This window comes from Coregonus clupeaformis, unplaced genomic scaffold (assembly GCF_020615455.1).
Source record: "Coregonus clupeaformis isolate EN_2021a unplaced genomic scaffold, ASM2061545v1 scaf0221, whole genome shotgun sequence".
Classification (NCBI taxonomy): domain Eukaryota; kingdom Metazoa; phylum Chordata; class Actinopteri; order Salmoniformes; family Salmonidae; genus Coregonus; species Coregonus clupeaformis.
In genome coordinates this window covers 120,975-140,579 of record NW_025533676.1, presented here as the reverse complement: position 1 = coordinate 140,579, position 19,605 = coordinate 120,975, and the positions used below count along the sequence as shown (strand labels likewise).

General features: G+C 41.4%; 1 protein-coding gene across 1 annotated transcript in view; it reads right to left on the bottom strand.

Moving 5' to 3' along the window:
• The window catches only part of zgc:152904 (uncharacterized protein LOC767777 homolog), a 99,812-nt gene extending 81,376 nt beyond the window's left edge, over positions 1-18,436 (bottom strand). The window contains exons 1-3 of the mRNA XM_045214239.1: positions 18,319-18,436; positions 15,572-15,727; positions 12,155-12,292 (exon numbers count right to left, since the gene is read on the bottom strand). Of these exons, the coding sequence (XP_045070174.1) occupies positions 12,155-12,292; positions 15,572-15,727; positions 18,319-18,337 (313 nt within the window). The 5' untranslated portion in view covers positions 18,338-18,436. The remainder of the gene's footprint in view (positions 1-12,154; positions 12,293-15,571; positions 15,728-18,318) is intronic.
• Between the last annotated feature and the right edge of the window lie 1,169 nt (positions 18,437-19,605).

Sequence of the window (19,605 nt, the reverse complement as noted above, 5' to 3'; positions counted from 1 at the left end):
CTAAGTAGCCGAGATAATACATGTTCAATCTCCTTTATCATTTCAATTTCAAAGACTTGGAGAAGAAGAAAGGTTGAGAGATGTATGAGGTGGGGGGAGACATGCTCCCTTGTGCACACAAACATACAGTAATAGACAAAAATGCACACACATGCATGCACACACACAGGCACAAACACACACAAACAAACACATATAATTGAACTAATTCATTTTTTGATCATGCAGGGTAATTGACTGTAATCAATCACATAAAATGGGTGCCAGAAATCTACCTAAATCAAACTTATTTCTGAAGGTTGTCTGAACAATGATGAGTTTGAAAAGGCTACAGGTCCTTTTTGCATTTAAAAGTTGTTTCAATTGGAAAGGGTGACGAAAGAGCAGGTGTAGCCGATGGGTATCAGCCTCAAATGACTCAGCCTCTTCCCTGACAAACTTTTCTTTTCAGCCGGCCAATCAGAAGAGGAGGACACCCTGCTGAGTTGACCCCTATCCACCAGCCAATCAGTGGGAGGCCAGCCCTCTGCCACTTCCTCCTCTATCGCTTGCTTTGATGATAACGCCGGAGTCTGAGAGGGAAGGGTACGCTAGGCTAGCCACACTGTTTGCATGATAATGTCAATGTTAATCAAAAACATCTGAGCCGTATCGTGGTTTAATCCATTATAGACCAACTCTGTACTGACTGGCAAACTGACTGATGCAATGATTCCCCCCTCAACTAAACTTCTAAATATGTTTTTACATGACTATTTGGTTGAATCTATAGTTTCATATATAATTCTGAGGTTTGGGGAAAATTATACCCACTTTGGGACAAGCTGTGTAACAGAGTGAGTAAAACACATAAATGAGTACACTTCAAAGTCCAGAAGGACCTTGTATCTATGTTACTTAGGGCCTTCCTTTGGGTGTTTCTTTCTTTAGTGTTTCACTTATGGTCTCCTAAGATCTAGTTAACTTCTTAGAGCACGAGTGACAATACTTCAAATTCCATTAGGACCACATATAGTATCTATGCTTCTTAGGAGGGCCTTACTTTGGGCTGTTTAGAGGGGTTTCCTTCCCTTCGTTCTACTTAGTTTTCCCCTCCTTAGGGCTCTTAGATTATTCTTAGTCTTTCCCTATTTCCTCCCTCTTAGAAAGTTCCCACTGGGCACACTACATCACTTCAACGTGGATAATTGGGTAATATTTGGTTGAGACGTTGATATATGAGATTACAACCTATATTCAACCTCTCAAAAAGATAGCTAAAAGTTACTTGAATTTCCAATGTGTTCTCACTATGCTTTCAACCATCTAAAAGCACAACCACATTCTAAATGGAATAACAATGTCAGATTTTTGGTTTAGTTGTCACCCAAATGTCTATCACTGCGCTTTCAACCATTTAAAAGTACAGCAAAGTTAAAATATGAATACAATGTCAAACATTTCGTTAATTTATACAACAGATGAATGTGATATCACTGTGCTTTATCTAATAGCAGAACTAAATGACCTGGATTGCAGTTGATATTACATTACATGATCAATGCCAATCAAGTATTACAGCAATTGTGAAGATCCCCACAGACCTGCATCAATGCCAATCGAGATTCTGAGTAGAGTATTACAACAATTGTGAAGATCCCCACAGACCTGCGATGACCTATGCATGCTATCTTGAACATGCAGGCTTTATATGATTACATAAGAAAATATTTATAGTTACACTAGCTAGGTTTCCATCCAATTGGCGACAGCTTTTTATGCAAATATTCTAAAATCCGCATTAAAACAATATGCAAATATTCCCACTAGAGATGTGTTTCCATCAAATTGACTTGTTGCGTATAAAGTGTGTGATGACGTAGTGCACATAAAAATTACTTTTGTGGTTAAGTTCTCAAGTGTCAAATAAAAAATACAATTTAAATGGATTTCCATTGCATTTTCTAGAGAAGAGTATTAGGGCTAAGTGAAGAGAAAAAATAATGGGTGGTGGTACTTGGATTTTGTTTTTGCCAGGATAGTACTTAAAAAAATTGAAATACTTTGATAATAAAGTCAACATTTCGAGAATAAAGTAGATTTTTTTTTTGGGGGGGGGTCTAAATACATTTATGGGAATAAAGTGGCAATATTTTGAGAATAAAGTCTAAATTAAAATTTGAGAATAAAGTGGAAATATTTTGAGAAAATAAAGTGCCAAAATGTTGAGAATAAAGTGGCATTATTTCGAGAATAAAGTGGGAATACATCGAGAATAAATAGGCAATATTTTGTGAATAAAGTCACAGTTATATTTTAAGATTAAAGTAGGGGATTTGCTTATTAATTGCATGCCTCACTGGCTCCCTGTTGCTGTGCACGCCACCTTTGAAATGCCTGAGTTAGATGACTGGTGAAACTATACTTTAAAATTGGCTTTAGTAACAAGAAAATCCTTGCCCTTAGCACATAATAACCATATTATTATAAGTAAAAGGACCGGGAAAAGGTTGTGCCACAGATTGGGTATTTTCAGAAGGAGGAACCACACGGACTTGGATGAGATATTTAATCCAAGTCCATGTGGTTACATACAGTGCATTCGGAAAGTATTCAGACACCTTGACTTTTTCCACATTTTGTTACGTTACAGCTTTATTCTAAAATTTATTAAATTATTTGTTTCTCATCAATCTACACACAATACCCCATAATGACAAAGCGAAAACAGGTTTTTAGACATTTTTGTAAATATATAAAAAATGAAAAACAGAAATACCTTATTTACATAGGTATTTCAGACCCTTTGCTATGAGCCTCGAAATTGAGCTCAGGTGCATCCTGTTTCCATTGATCATCCTTGAGATGTTTCTACAACTTGATTGGAGTCTGCCTGTGGTAAATTCCATTGATTGGACATGATTTGGAAAGGCACACACTTGACAGTGCATGTCAGACAAAACCAAGCCATTAGGTCGAAGGAATTGTCCTTAGAGCTCCCAGACAAGATTGAGTGGAGTCACCGATCTGGGGAAAAGTATCAAAAAATGTCTGCAGCATTGAAGGTCCCCAGGAACACAGTGTCCTCCATCAATCTTAAATGCAAAAAGTTTGGAACCACCAAGACTCTTCCTAGAGTTGGCCGCCTGGCCAAACTGAGCAATCGGGGGAGAAGGGCCTTGGTCAGGGAGGTGAACAAGAACCTGATGATCACTCTGACAGAACTCCAGACTTCCTCTGTGGAGATGGGAGAACCTTCCAGAAGGACAACCATCTCTGCAGCACTCCACCAACCAGGCCTTTATGGTAGAGTGGCCAGACGGAAGCCACTGCTCAGTAAAAGGCACATGACAGCCCGTTTGGAGTTTATCAAAAGGCACCTAAAGGCTCTCAGAACATAAGAAACAAGATTCTCTGGTCTGATGAAACCAAGATTGAACCCTTTGGCCTGAATGCCAAGCAATACGTCTGGAGGAAACCTGGCACCATCCCTACGGTGAAGCATGGTGATGGCAGCATCATGCTGTGGGGATGTTTTTCCGCGGCAGGGACTGGGAGACTAGTCAGGATCGAGGGAAAGATGAACGGAGCAAAGTACAGAGAGATCTTTGATGAAAACCTGCTCCAGAGCGCTCAGGACCGCAGACTGGGACAAAGGTTCACCTTCCAACAGGACAACGACCCTAAGCACACAGCCAAGACAACGCAGGAGTGGCTTCGGGACAAGTCTCTGAATGTACTTTAGTGGCCCAGCTAGAGCCCGGACTTGAACCCGATCGAACATCCCTGGAGAGACCTGAAAATAACTGTGCAGCGACGCTCCCTATCCAACCTGACAGAGCTTGAGCGGATCTGCAGAGAAGAATGGGAGAAACTCCCCAAATACAGGTGTGCCAAGCTTATAGCGTCATATCCAAGAAGACTCGAGGCTATAATCACTACCAAAGGTGCTTCGACAAAGTACTGAGTAAAGGGTCTGAATACTTATGTAAATGTAATATCAGTTTAATATTTTTAATAAATGTGTTAAAATTTCTAAAAAACTATTTTTGCTTTGTCATTATGGGGTATTGTGTTTAGATTGATGAAGAAAAACATGTTTAATCAATTTTAGAATAAGGCTGCAACGTAACAAAATGTGGAAACAGTCAAGTGGTCTGAACACTTTCCGAATGCACTGTACATATTTATAGACGGGCGGATTGTGTGTGTATGCAGGTGTGTGTGTGGGCAGTAAAAACAAATGGCCATCAATCTAATCAATCTGCCCAGCCTATTGTGATTTTTTTCTGATAGTGGATATAACGTTGAAAATCCGATGTAGTTTTAAAAAGGTACAAATTCAACATATTTTAGGTTTGTCTATGTTGAAATTTGGTTACCATGATGACATAATCCTGTGGTTGAAATTTCACCCTTAAAAACAACAATTTCCATTGGTGGCAAAACTGAAAGATGGCGGACTGAAGATGGTGGTGCAGAATGCCTCGTGAAAAAGCTTAGAAATTAATGTCCCTAAAACTGACCAAATAATAGTACTTTTACGCTGATCTGCGTAAAAGAGGGTAAACACCGAAAGAATGGAGAAGCAACTTCTAAAACAAAACAAAAAAAGAGATTATTCGATTGACAGATTACCTATTTTCACCGTGTGGAAACCTAACTGCTAAATTCTATAAATGATCAATTAAGCGTACTTGAGTTAGTCCGTAAAGATACACATGAGATGAAGGCGAGCCTTGAAATGAATGATGAGAAAGCCGCGACACTGGAAAAAGAAACTGAAAAGCTGAAGGGTACAGTCAATGTTATCGAAGCTGACGTTAAGGAACTTAAGAGAGAGAACAAGTTGTTGAGAGAATCCCTACTTGATATACAGACAACATCAATGGGCGAAAATCTGGTGCTTACCGGAATTAAAGAGGATGAAGGTGAAGATCCAGAGAGAGTAGTGAAATAATTAATGGTTAAAGCACTGCAGATCCCAGGCGACACTGTCGACCAAATTAAACTTGAGCGCGTACATCATTTCGGACAGAAAGAACAGCGATATGAGCATCCAATCGTTGCCAAATTTGCATCATTTAAAGACAAAATAGTGATTAAAAGCCTCACCGACTTTAAAATAGGCATGGAAGATCAGTTGCCAAAGGAAATCGCAGAACGACGTAAAGTACTGTATCCACTCAATGAAATAATAAAATATAACAATCAATACATAAATTATAATTACACTATACTATTCAAGTTAGGGAATGCTGTAAAATAATTTATATTCTATTTTAGATTTTTTTATAGTATTTATAAATAGATAAAAGATAGGACAATTCATGAAATACTAAATCCCCAAATACAAGGAACTGGAACACAAAAGTATCCAAAGCCCGAAATAAAAACATGACAAACAGAGGACATAGAAAGGCACAGTATGTGGGTATGTACAGGTGTATATGTGAGAGGCGCGCAGTTGTGTTGGAAGATGGGGTGCCTGTTTGATTGGAAAAGTGTGATGAGTTAAGTGCGTGAGGAAGGAAAATGGTTGCAAATGTGTGTCTGCAAGCAGGAGTTGTGACAGAGTGAGTGTCTTCACTCTTGTGGAGATATGGGATATAGCTTGTTTATTTTTGTCCCATCATGACGGAACATTGCCAACCCCTATGTCATAGACACTGACTTGAGCGGCCCACCCACTTATCCGTTTTATAGGATAAGGTGCCTGAAAGTGTTCACTTTTCTGTCATGGCTGCGTAGGCATGCCAAGAGTGTGCAAATCTGTCATCAAGGCAAATGGTGGCTATTTGAAGAATCTCAAATATAAATAACATTTGATTCATTTAACACTTTTTTGGTTACTACATCATTCCATATGTGTTATTTCATAATTTTGATGTCTTCACTATTATTCTACAATGAAAAAATGTGTACAAATAAAGAAATACCCATGAATGAGTAGGTGTGTCCAAACTTTTGACTGGTAATGTATACTGTACAGTGAGGGAAAAAATAATTTGATACCCTGCTGATTTTGTATGTTTGCCCACTGACAAAGAAATGATCAGTCTATAATTTTAATGGTAGGTTTATTTGAACAGTGAGAGACAGAATAACAACAAGAAAATCCAGAAAAACGCATGTCAAAAATTTTATAAATTGATTTGCATTTTAATGAGGGAAATAAGTATTTGACCCCCTCTCAATCAGAAAGATTTCTGGCTCCCAGGTGTCTTTTATACAGGTAACGAGCTGAGATTAGGAGCACACTCTTAAAGGGAGTGCTCCTAATCTCAGCTTGTTACCTGTATAAAAGACACCTGTTCACAGAAGCAATCAATCAATCAATCAGATTCTAAACTCTCCACCATGGCCAAGACCAAAGAGCTCTCCAAGGATGTCAGGGACAAGATTGTAGACCTACACAAGGCTGGAATGGGCTACAAGACCATCGCCATGCAAGGTCCCCCTGCTACGCCATGAAGGACTGAAATCCTGCAGCGCCCAAAAGGTCCCCCTGCTCAAGAAAGCACAAATACAGGCCCATCTGAAGTTAGCCAATGAACAGCTGAATGATTCAGAGGGGAACTAGGTGAAAGTGTTGTGGTCAGATGAGACCAAAATCGAGCTCTTTGGCATCAACTCAACTCGCCGTGTTTGGAGAAGGAGGAATGCTGCCTATGACCCCAAGAACACCATCCCCACCGTCAAACATGGAGGTGGAAACATTATGCTTTGGGGGTGTTTTTCTGCTAAGGGGACAGGACAACTTCACTGCATCAAAGGGACGATGGACGGGGCCATGTACAGTCAAATCTTGGGTGAGAACCTCCTTCCCTCAGCCAGGGCATTGAAAATGGGTCGTGGATGGGTATTCCAGCATGACAATGACCCAAAACACACGGCCAAGGCAACAAAGGAGTGGCTCAATAAGAAGCACATTAAGGTCCTGGAGTGGCCTAGCCAGTCTCCAGACCTTAATCCCATAGAAAATCTGTGGAGGGAGCTGAAGGTTCGAGTTGCCAAACGTCAGCCTCGAAACCTTAATGACTTGGAGAAGATCTGCAAAGAGGAGTGGGACAAAATCCATTTAAAGACCAAAAAATGGACAGCTGCGTCATACAGGTTGCAAATTAGTTGGGAGGAGATTTTCGATGTACCGATTCCATGGCACATGGTTTATGAACTGATTTACAAAACGACGCCGGATTCAAAACTTAAAGAGTTTTTCAATTAAAATTATTATACAAAATTATTGCAACCAATAGAATGTCATCTATATGGGAGATACAACTATCCCAGCTCTGCAGATTTTTCTGCGAAGAGACAGAATCCTTAGATCACTTGTTTTGGTACTGCCCATATGTAGCTTGTTTTTGGTCACAGGTTCAGGAATGGCTGAAAAATTGCAACATGGGTGATTTGAAAAGTCATAGTCAATCGATCAATATAATAATACTCTAAGCAAAGGTGTTTATCTTTAATTTACAATCTGTAGAAACTATGAGAATAGAAAGGTTCAGAACCTTTGTGAAACATCACAGTACAGTAGAAAAATGGCAGCTAGAAATCAAAACAGGATGGTCTTCAGAGATGGGAGGGGTTGAGGGTAGCTGAAGGCTGGGACTAAAAACAAACAAAAGATAACTCATGTAAAATATACTGTCTGTGAAATGTTGGTAGTATGTTTAAGCTGTAAGTGGAAGCCTAAGTATTGTTGTCCATTACCCCCCCCCTCCCCCACCACCCCATTAAACAAAATAAAAAATAAAAGTGGTTGTCCCACTGGCTATCATAAGTTGAATGCACCAATTTGTAAGTCGCTCTGGATAAGAGCGTCTGTTAAATGACGTAAATGTAAATGGTTGGTAGGGTTAGGGGAAAATAATAAAGGATATATATATATATATATATATTAGGGGTGTAACGATCCATCTACTACATCGATGTATCGATTTATATTCCTATGATCCAACTACATCGATCTGTGCTCGGCGAGTTGGCCTTTTGGACAACATATATCGATCTAACATCGTTTTAAAATGTAATAAATCGATTGTTTCGATACTAGGAAATAACCCATTGGATTTAAGCACGTCAGACTTTATATGGATGTTTTTTCTTAGCACTTTTAATGATAAAGGCTTTAAACATTACTCGATTCAGTCTGCCTATCCGTGAAGTCATCGCGCCAACAGCAGCGCAAAGGCGCAAAGACAACAAAACATAGCATGGCGGACGACAGAGGAGAAGCCGACGAGCGAGAAATTATCAAGCCACCATTGCGGTCCTTACAAGAAACAGGAATCTAGGAAACTTCACCTGCACTGTCCAGTATTTATTTCAGTCACACTGGTTGAATTTTTGGCTAAAAGGTTACTGAATCGATTTCAAGTCACTGAATCGTTTCGGATCGTATCGTTCTAAATGAACCAATATCGTCCTTGAATCGTATCGACAACCACGAATCGTGATACAAATCGAATCGTTGTTAAAACGAATCGTTACACCCCTAATATATATATATATATATATATATATATATATATATATATATATATATATATATATATATATATTTAAAATAATATATACAGTACCAGTCAAAAGTTTGGACACACCTACTCATTCCAGGGTTTTTCTTTATTTTTACTATTTTCTACATTGTAGAATAATAGTAAAGACATCAAAACTATGAAATAACACATATGGAATCATGTAGTAACCAAAAAAAGTGTTAAATATATTTTATATTTGAGATATTTCAAAGGTGCCACCCTTTGCCTTGATGACAGCTTTGCACACTCTTGGCATTATCTCAACCAGCGTCATGAGGTAGTCACCTGGAATGCATTTCAATTAACAGGTGTTTCTTGTTAAAAGTTAATTTGTGGAATTTATTTCCTTCTTAATGTGTTTGAGCCAATCAGTTGTGTTGTGACAAGGTAGGGGTGGTATACAGAAGATAGCCCTATTTGGTAAAACACCAAGTCCATATTATGGCAAGAACAGCTCAAACAAGCAAAGAGAAACGACAGTCCATCATTACTTTAAGACATGAAGCTCAGTCAATCCGGAACATTTTAAAGAACTTTGAAAGTTTCTTCAAATGCAGTCGCAAAAACCATCAAGCGCTATGATGAAACTGGCTCTCATGAGGACCGCCACAGGAAAGCAAGACCCAGAGTTACCTCTGCTTCAGAGGATAAGTTCATTAGAGTTAACTGCAACTCAGATTGCAGCCCAAATAAATGCTTCACAGAGTTCAAGTAACAGACACATCTCAACATCAACACCGCGTGAATCAGGCCTTCATGGTCAAATTGCTGCAAAGAAACCACTACTAAAGGACACCAATAAGAAGAAGAGACTTGCTTGGACCAAGAAACACAAGCAATGGACATTAGACCGGTGGAAATCTGTCCTTTGGTCTGATCCCCCTCTATCCCTCTCCACCTTCCTGTCTTTGTGAGACGCAGAGTAGGTGAATGGATGATCTCCACATGTGTGGTTCCCAGCATGGAGGAGGTGGTGTGATGGTGTGGGGTGCTTTGCTGATGACACTGTCAGTGATTTATTTAGAATTCAAGGCACACTTAACCAGAATGGCTACTACAGCATTCTGCAGTGATACGCCATCCCATCTGGTTTGCACTTAGTGGGACTATCATTTGTTTTTCAACAGGACAATGACCCAACACACCTCCAGGCTGCTTAAGGGCTATTTGACCAAGAAGGAGAGTGAGGGAGTGCTGCATCAGATGACCTGGCCTCCACAATCACCCAACCTCAACCCAATTGAGATGGTTTGGGATGAATTGTACCGCAGAGTGAAGGGAAAACAGCCAACAAGTGCTCAGCATATGTGGGAACTCCTTCAAGACTATTGGAAAAGCATTCCAGGTGAAGCTGGTTGAGAGAATACCAAGAGTGTGCAAAGCTGTTATCAAGGCAAAGGGTGGCTACTTTGAAGAATCTAAAATCTAAAATATATTTTGATTTGTTTAACACTTTTTTGGTTACTTTCATATGTGTTATTTTATAGTTTTGATGTCTTCACTATTATTCTACAATGTAGGAAATAGTAAAAGTAAAGAAAAACCCTTGAATGAATAGGTATGGAAAAACATTTGACTGGTACTGTATATGTTTACAAATAAATATGGTGGATTGCAAATTATGCAGACAATTACAGTTATAGAAGCCACAATCTATCTGCAATATTAAAGCTTATCACCCCCTAAAAAAACAACAACATAAAAATACTAATAAATCAGTTGATTACTTTTTTTCAAATCCAACGTATTTTCCACGTAGATTCCACGTAACAATAAGTTGACAAATTACGTTGAAACAACGTTGATTCAACCAGTTTGTGCCCAGTGGGTTACTTCTGAGTGTTTCCTTCTCTCAGTCGGACACACTCTATAGTGACGGCGGCGGTGGACTGTCCCATCTCCGTAGCCGGATGGCGAGTGTCATGTTGCCGGGCAGATAATAGGATTCGCCTCATTGAGCAAGCTTATTGGATATTCATCACAACTATAAGTGGTGTTCTAAATTGAACGCAATCCGTGTTTTTTTTCCGCTGAGTGCCTTTATTACATTAGGTGGGAAGAGCTAGATAGCCGAGACAATATTGTGGTCGCTCATGCATAACCGGTGCTTATAGCTCGCGGGAGATCACATTTCAAATCCCTCCCGAAACGCTCTCAGGTGGCTCGTGTTCCTGGCTTCTCTGGGGCCTCGATGAGGACAAATTAGTGAATTAAAAGGACAACCTTTCGCTTTTTGGGCTACAAAGCCCAGAGTTGGCGCTAACTGAAATCTTCAATCACAGAAATAGTGCGAGTATAGAGGAAATCAAAGGAGCGGTGGCAGCCAAACTGACCATCATTCAGTAGCTCTATAATGAGCCTGTCTAGATCGGTGAGTCTGTTCTTTCTCTCAAAATAAGCCAATCTGAAGTGTATGCTCAGTTCTTCATGTTCAACACGGTACAATTCAGTGACTCCACAGTTCTAACTCACTGCCTTTGTAGCGGTGGTGGTTCGAAACTACACTTGCGTGATGAGTAACCTTGCTTGAGACCTGAACTTGCATTGGCCCCCCAATATTTTGCCCAGGCTTCACCTCAGTGGGCTAGCAGTCTTCAAACCCCTGTCCATCACACTTCCACCACAGGATGCTGCTGAGGGGAGTACGGCTCATAATAATGTCCGAAATGGAGCTAATGGAATGGCATCAAACACAAGGAAACCATGTGTTTGATGTATTTAATACCATTCCACTAATTCTGCTCAAGACATTACCACGAGCCTGTTCTCCCCAATTAAGGTACTACCAACCTCCTGTGACCTACACAATAAACACGCTTAAATCTGAATAAATTACTTGATTCTTACACACCAGGTAGGATTATTTTTGTATCAATATCTCAAAAGAGAACCTGAATTGAATCAGATCAGAGAGTCTGAGAAAATACATTTTCTGCCACTATTGACAATCTTATCCCCACCACCGGAGACAGACGTTCCTTTATGTGAGGCCAAGTGTCTCTGGAACGTTAAGCGTTTCATTTTGCCCGTGGTCCTTGGGTGCGATTGTTTGGGAGCTGGCAATCCTTTACCTGTATCAGCGCTGTGACTGTGGAGTGTAGGAGGGGAGAATGATTCTGTCTCACTAGGTGACTCTATTCTCACCCTGAGAGGAGCAACAGTTCTGTATGCCACCGATCGATAAACCCCAGTGCCTGGCCTAAGAGAGCCTTTACACTGTGGCTCTCTATGGGGCTTCTCATCCTTTACACAACTGCTGTATGGCTGCTATTGTAGAAGGGACCACTGTATATGGTTGGATAGGCTTTGGATATGGATAAAACGAGAGCAGGTAGCCGTACTGAATGCCACGCTATTCTTAATTAGTCTGCTCTGAGATCAGGCCCGGCTGCTACTGTGAGAGGAAAAATATGTCTGGGTAGGTTTTGTTTTAATGGTTCTGATTTGTTGAGCTTTGTTCCTTCAGAGAACCAAGGTTACATATATAACTGAACGTTTTGGGGAGAGTAGGTATGCTATGCTAGCTAGATGGCTAACTCTTCGTTCACCACTGCATATGACTGGATAGGTATTAGCTACAGTGGAAGGTAAAGAAGGTAGCAATATGCTACGCTACAGCTACTCACCATTCACCACCACCTCGATGTCGACAAAGTCGATCTCGCCACGGGCCTCCACTCGCGCTTCGCAGCGGTACACGCCCTCGTCCGCCTTGGTCACCTTGTGGATCTGCAGGTTGTTGTTGGGCAGCACCTGGAACCTGCCTTCACAGGAGAGAGGGCGGAAGAGAAAGAGAGGGGAGGGGGGGGGGTAGAGAGAGCGATAGGGAGTGACAAGGGGAGCGATAGAGAGAGATAGAGGGGGACAGACAGAGAGAAGGGGGGAAGAATATAGAGAGAGGGATAGCGCATGAGAAAGAAATAAAGAAAGAAAGAAAGGTGGAGAGAGAGTTAGAAAGAGACAGAGGAAATAAGGAAAGAAAGATACATGGAAAACGATAGAAAGGAAAAAGAGTGAAAGGAAGTCACATGACTCCAGTCACATACTTGCTATCAAATAATATTTTCATAAACCTTTACCACTTTCACCTTTTTTAAATAAAGTTAGCTAAGCGAAGTGAGATAAATACATTAGCAGTTAGGTCTGCAGTTCACAAACAGTTTCCCATCCTTCTCCATTGTCACTGGCAGATAAGTGAGAACCTTATCTCTCTCTGTCGAGCGCAAAGATATTTATAACCTTGTCCCGTAATTAGCGTGGAATTTAAAAAAAACACAGCTATCTCTACCTTTAATCATTACCGAACGGCAAGGCGAGATAGTGTGTCGAAGGGAAGGGCCTTTGAATTTCAATTAAAAAACCTGACTACTTTCAAAGGTTTCAAACAAATCATTTTCCTAATCAGCCCAGGAAGTCTGTCTCTGTGATGGGTGGATGAGGGGGAAGGTGTAGCAGGAGGAAAAGTAATGATGGGGTGACAGAGTATTGGTAAACAAGTCTGAACCTACAAATTAACTTCTGTCCATCATGCAGGAGCCATGAATGTGTTTCCAATAGTCGAAGATACATTTCATTCCTTCTCCTTTCTTTCTCAGCCCCAAGATGTGTTCCAATAATCTAAGATACATTTCTTTCCCTCTCCTTTCCTTCTAGCCCCAGAATGTGTTCTAGTAGTCTAAAATCACTTTCCCTTGTCCTTTCCTTCTAAGCCATAGGATGTGTTCCAATCTAAGACACTGTTCTTTCCTTTCCTTTTAGGAGCAATGATCTGAAAGGACTCATTTAATGAAGAAAAAGAAAAGTTGAGAAATATGGTGGAATAATTTCCTGTGCTGTCACTTAAAGTATCAGTGTTCAAGACAGAAAGAATACCCCCTTCATATCCCCACCTACTGTATGTCAACATAAGCACACAAAAAATAAGTGAAGAAATAATAAATTAATTAAAGTGAAAATAAAATAAAATAAATCAGGTGGTATAATGTCCTGTACTGTGACTTTTCAGTGGCCATGAGAGAAGGAAGATCTTCTTTCCAACAGATCTTAACAACATACCTGGAATTAAAATTGATTTTTGGGGGGTTTGTATCATTTGATTTACACAACATGCCTACCACTTTGAAGATGCAAAATATTTTTTGGGGTAAAACAAACAAGACATAAGACAAAAAAACAGAACTTGATTGTGCATAACTATTCTCCCGTAAACAGTTTGTTTATAGAGCCACCTTTTGCAGCAATTACAGCTGCAAGTCTCTTGGGGTATGTCTCTATAAGCTTGGCACATCTAGCCACTGGGATTTTTGCCCATTCTTCAAGGCAAAACTGCTCCAGCTCCTTCAAGTTGGATGGCTTCCGCTGGTGTACATCAATCTTTAAGTCATACCACAGATTCTCAATTGGATTGAGGTCTGGGCTTTGACTAGGCCATTCCAAGACATTTAAATGTTTCCCCTTAAACCACTCAAGTGTTACTTTAGCAGTATGCTTAGGGTCATTGTCCTGCTGGAAGGTGAACCTCCGTCCCAGTCTCAAATCTCTGGAAGACTGAAACAGGTTTCCCTCAAGAATTTCCCTGTATTTAGAGCCATCCATCATTCCTTCAATTCTGACCAGTTTCTCAGTGAGAGGTGTTGGCCAAAAAGTGTAGTCTCATCTGACCAGAGTACCTTCTTCCATATGTTTGGGGAGTCTCCCACATGACTTTTGGCGAACACCAAACATGTTTGCTTATTTTTTTCTCTAAGCAATGGCTTTTTTCTGGCCACTCTTCCGTAAAGCCCAGCTCTGTGGAGTGTATGGCTTAGTGGTCCTATGGACATACTGTATACTCCAATCTCCACTGTGGAGTTTGCAGCTCCTTCAGGTTTATATTTGGTCTCTTTGTTGCCTCTCTGATTAATGCCCTTTTTGCCTGGTCGTGAGTTTTGGTGGGCGGCCCTCTCTTGGCAGGTTTGTTGTGGTGCCATATTCTTTCAATTTTTTAATACTGGATTTAATGGTGCTCCGTAGGATGTTGAAAGTTTTTGATATTTTTTTATAACCCAACCCTGATCTGTATTTCTCCACAACTTTGTCCCTGACCTGTTTGGAGAGCTCCTTGGTCTTCATGGTGCCGCTTGCTTGGTGGTGCCCCTTGCTTAGTGGTGTTGCAGACTCTGTGGCCTTTCAGAACAGGTGTATATATACTGAGATCATGTGACAGATCTTGTGACACTTAGATTGCACACAGGTGGACTTTTATTTAACTAATTATGTGACTTCTGAAGGTAATTGGCTGCACCATATCTTATTTAGGGGCTTCATAGCAAAGGGGGTGAATACATATGCACGCACCACTTTTCCGTTATTTATTTTGTATAATTTTTTGAAACAAGTTATTTTTTATATTTCAGTTCACCAATTTGGTCTATTTGTGTTTGTCCATTACATGAAATCCAAATAAAAATCAATTTAAATTACATGTTGTATTGCAACAAAATAGGAAAACCGCCAAGGGGGTTGAATACTTTTGCAAGGCACTGTAGGGCTCTGGTCAAAAGTAATGCACTACGTAGAGAATATGGTGCCATTTGGGACACAACCATATTTTACAGTATAGCACATTTATTCAACTGATATGTCTTGAAATGGTGTGTGAAGCAATCTGACATGTAAACTGAATTATTTTGATGTTCCATTTTTTTATGCACTAGCAAACCCGTTAATTGGCTTCTGAAATCAATGATAATGTAATTATCAGCTGCTTCATTAAAAGTAGACTGTAAAATACCATCAAAGAGTGGGCCCATAAAAAAAACCTGCATCCAATGACATGACAATCCAATGAAAATATCACTTGATTTCTATATGGTCTGTACTGCTCAATAGATAACTTTTCAAGAGTCACGTTATGTTGCTAATATGGTAGCCACAGTATGCACGTTACAAAGTTATGCTTTAATTAACCAACTGGTAATTAGGTACTTATTTTAACAAGCAAACAAGGTTTACCAGCACATCAACAGAGGCAGCATGCATCAAATGACCATAAGCAGACTTACTGTAGTGCTCCTCTGTGATCTCCATGCTCTTGAAGCCCTTTTGGTAGAACCAAGAGACCACGGGCGCCGGAGAGGCGATGACATAACACACCACCTCTGCCACCTCGCCGTGACGGAACTCCTGGGGGGACCTCACGTCGTGGAACGTCAGCTTCTCTGTCACATAGGAAGTGAGGTAACAGGAAGTGAAGTCACATTAGAGACATGTCTTTCCAAAAGAGGTTATGTTCCAATATTCACACAAGTATACCATTTAGAATGCATAGCCAATACATCGCCTCATTCTAAGTAGTATGCGAGGGTGGACTTTGGAACAGAGCCCAAGTAATGTGTATTGATTGAGGTACTGATAGATTGATTTAGTGATTGATGGAATGACCATGAAACAAGAAGAGGTGTCTGTTTGTAATGTATTAGTTTCCTATCATAAAGCTGGCTATGCTACATCCACCATGTTGATTGCCCCCCCCTGCATGTTTTCATTTCTTGCCGTAGCACTTGACAGCTGATTACTCATTACTAAGATTTGATTATTTCAATCAGCTGTGTACTGCTAGGGCAAAAAACTAAACGTGCACCCGGGGGGGGGCCCAGGACCGAGTTTGGGACACCCTGAAGTGGAGTACAGAGTAAACTCCATTCTATAGAACAAACTGTTCTACTTATTGTCTATGGTTCTACACCACTGAAACAACTCAGATTCTATGTGCTCTAAAATAGTCCCATAAACATTCCCACAGCATATTGAATGAATCCTACCACCCCGAAAGTTCTGTTTGTAATCAAATTATTGATTTAACTTGTGTCTGTCTAAAGCTGTGGCACCTGTCTGACAAGCCCTGGCAGGTGTTTGATAGATTACATCTGGGGAAAGCTGACCTGGGACCTGCGCTTCTATTCTCTTAAAAAACACTCCACCACCCTCTCAGAACCCGTCGTTTTGGCTAGTGTCGTCGACTTATCACACGGCGTGTGTGTGTGTATGGCGTATGGAGAGAAAGATAGAGTGTGCATGCATGCGTGTGTGTGTGGCACGTGGAGTGTGTAACACCATCGGGTTATCCACTGTGTGTGGCGAAATTAAAGCGCGCATAAATCACATGCATGGCCCTATTTATTTCAGTCCCTTCCAGTAGATCACTCTGCAACCTAGCACATTAGCATTTTGCAATGTGATTTATGTCAGGCGGCTCTCCAAAACGTGCTTTTTTCTCCTCGCCGCTCTTTAAAGTGCCTTGCATCCTACTGACTCTGAATGTGAGATTCAAACCTCCTCATCTGCTGGTTTAATTCCACGGCACGTTTTCATTTTCTCAATCCGTCGATTGGTCTCTCTCTCTCACTCTCTCCTCTTTCTCTGTGTCTCATTTCCTCACCCCCTCTCTTGTGCTCTGTCATTCCCTTTAATTCCCTTACCCCCTCACTCTCATTCTCTCCCTCTCCTTCTCTCACTACCTCTCTCTCAAATTCACTCACCCCTCTCTCCATCTTTCTCTCTCTCTCGCCCTCTATTTAATTCCCTCACTCCCGCTTTCTCGTATTCTCTCTCTCTCTCCCCCCCCTCCTTCCCCCAGTTCTCTCCCTGGGATTCAAACATGTTGTTGTCCCTTGTTCTCCCGCTACTTGTTTTCATTTCCCATCTCCTTTGTCGTTACCCTGCTCAACAAGAAAATCAGTGAGAAAAACAAATCCTCTCGTGTTACAGTCTACCGCTCGCTTGACACAGTCAAATTGGTAACACAGTGAGCATTTCTCTTCCGTTATTTTGCCCACATAGCTGCAAGGGTAACTGTCAAAGTGGGGTGACATGCCAATTTTCTTGGAGCTCCCTCAGGTGGGACATCGACTGCCTACTCTGTAATGGGTCTCTGTTGGCCGGTGCTCAAAGATTGACTCTGGGAACTCTATACCTGTCAATTACTCAGCAGTGCGGATAATTATAGTCCTTCAACCGTGAGCTATAATAAAGCTATAATTTGAGTTTGAATATGGATAGCTTTCGTCAGGTTGTGATGTACGAACACATATGATAATGTCAAGACGTGTGCACGTGTGTGTGTGTGTGTGTTGACATCTTTGCGGAATGTCACAACTCACAAATGGTAATGTACAGCACATTTAAAGTTGACGTCCATTTTTCATAACGTGGTGTTTATCACAAGAAGATCACGTTCGGTATCGCCTGATGGGTGCTGAGTACATTATGCCTGCCCAAGCCCTTTAGGTGACTATCTCCCTGTTACTAGTTGAACGGTGGCTGACTGACGTTGTCATGGATACGGGGGGGGTGGTGCATGTGTGTGCATATGTACATACACACACAGTACACACACCACACCGGTGATCCAAATCAAGCGTCTGCCAGATGGCTACCAGCGGCAGAACTCCTCTGTGTGTCACGTCTCATTAACAGCCACAGCAGAAGATTCCCTCTCCCATACGATTAGAGCCTGCCTCCGTCGCCTACACACATTCAGTACTATCCATCACACACACCGCCAGACCCAGCGAACATTCACTACACTCTTTAATGGGCAAGTGGGCAATGGAATATAAATATGGTGTATCTTTATGATCTAACAGAGGAGACGGCGATGTATTCAACTCATGTCTTTGTATATCTGAAGGACCTGGAATGGATACAGAGGGAATGCAGAGAGTGTGGTTTGTGTGTGTGAGTGTGAGTGAGTTAACCTATAGCCTATATCAATCTACCTCTGTTACAGATGCATGTAATTGACACTCACGGTACATCTCCAGCACCATGGTGGCCTCCTGCGTCTGTCCCTGGGCGTCGGTGGCCTGGCAGCGGTAGATGCCCGCATCCTCCACTACAGCGTTGTAGATGGTCAGCCTGGAGCTGTCCTCCCCGGTGTGCAGGGCCACACGCTGGGACGACACGATGCGCTCCCCCTGGGGGTTAAACCACTCCAGCTTCACCGGCTCGCCGATCACTGGTGGGAGAGAGAGAACTTATAGGTAACATTAAGGAACTGTAAAAAGAACCAAGACAAGCCGTAGACTCTAGAGCAGTATTTCCCAAACCTCCCCTTGAGTGCTCCACTTATATATTCACAAGCACACTTGAAATAAATGGTAACCTAATCAACATGGGAAAGATATACTTCTTTGAAATTTGATAAACTTGTTATCCCACTTTGGAGACAAGTAGGAGAAAAATGCAGTTGAATGATTTTCACACTTTCTAGTCTTTTTTGTTTATGCCCATTCAGCATCGTTCACACCCTCTTAAGCCTCAGCCCCACCCATCTCTTTAAGAATACACATGTACTGTAAAGACTTGAGTCAGCATGGCATTGTCCTCCAGAAAGCAGTCTCTCTATTATCCCCCTCCATTATCTCAGCCAATCATTGATCCTACCTCGCTCCCTATATAGCTCAGTGCTTTCTCGTTGGCTAAACTAGGCTAATAATTTAACATTTTTATTCATGTTTACTTAATAATAAGTCTGTAAATGAAGGGGTATTAAACTCAACCTCCTTACTACACACACTTGCCCGCCTGCACGCCAACCCACCCACACACACACGCACATGCACATGAACGCACACGCACACGCACACACAGTGTAAGTAATCAAATGTCTCGCCTTGGCCCTGATTAATATGCAATTCCTGTTTTGACTGCATAGCTAGCAACTTTTCAACAAGGGCCACAAGGGGTGGAGAGTGCCATATGCATACTACAGTTGTCTTCATCTGTAAATCACACTACTGGAGGGCCATAAACGCCCCAGTGTGGAGCACCGCTCCTCTGCCTATCAATCAGCAAAGGCCTGGGCACTAAAGTGAAAATCTCCCCAGGGGAGGGTAGTGAGGTCAGGGGCTGGACAGGAGAGTGACTGGTGCATGGTGGAGAGGTGGAGGGGCTTTGGATCCACAGAACCATAATCAAGAGGTGAACAAAGGTGGCTTGTGGCTGTGATTGTCTGAGTGTAACAGGATCTTCAAGGTGTTAATTACCAGCAACTATCGTGAAATAACACAAATCAAAATGTTCACACTTTTAAAAA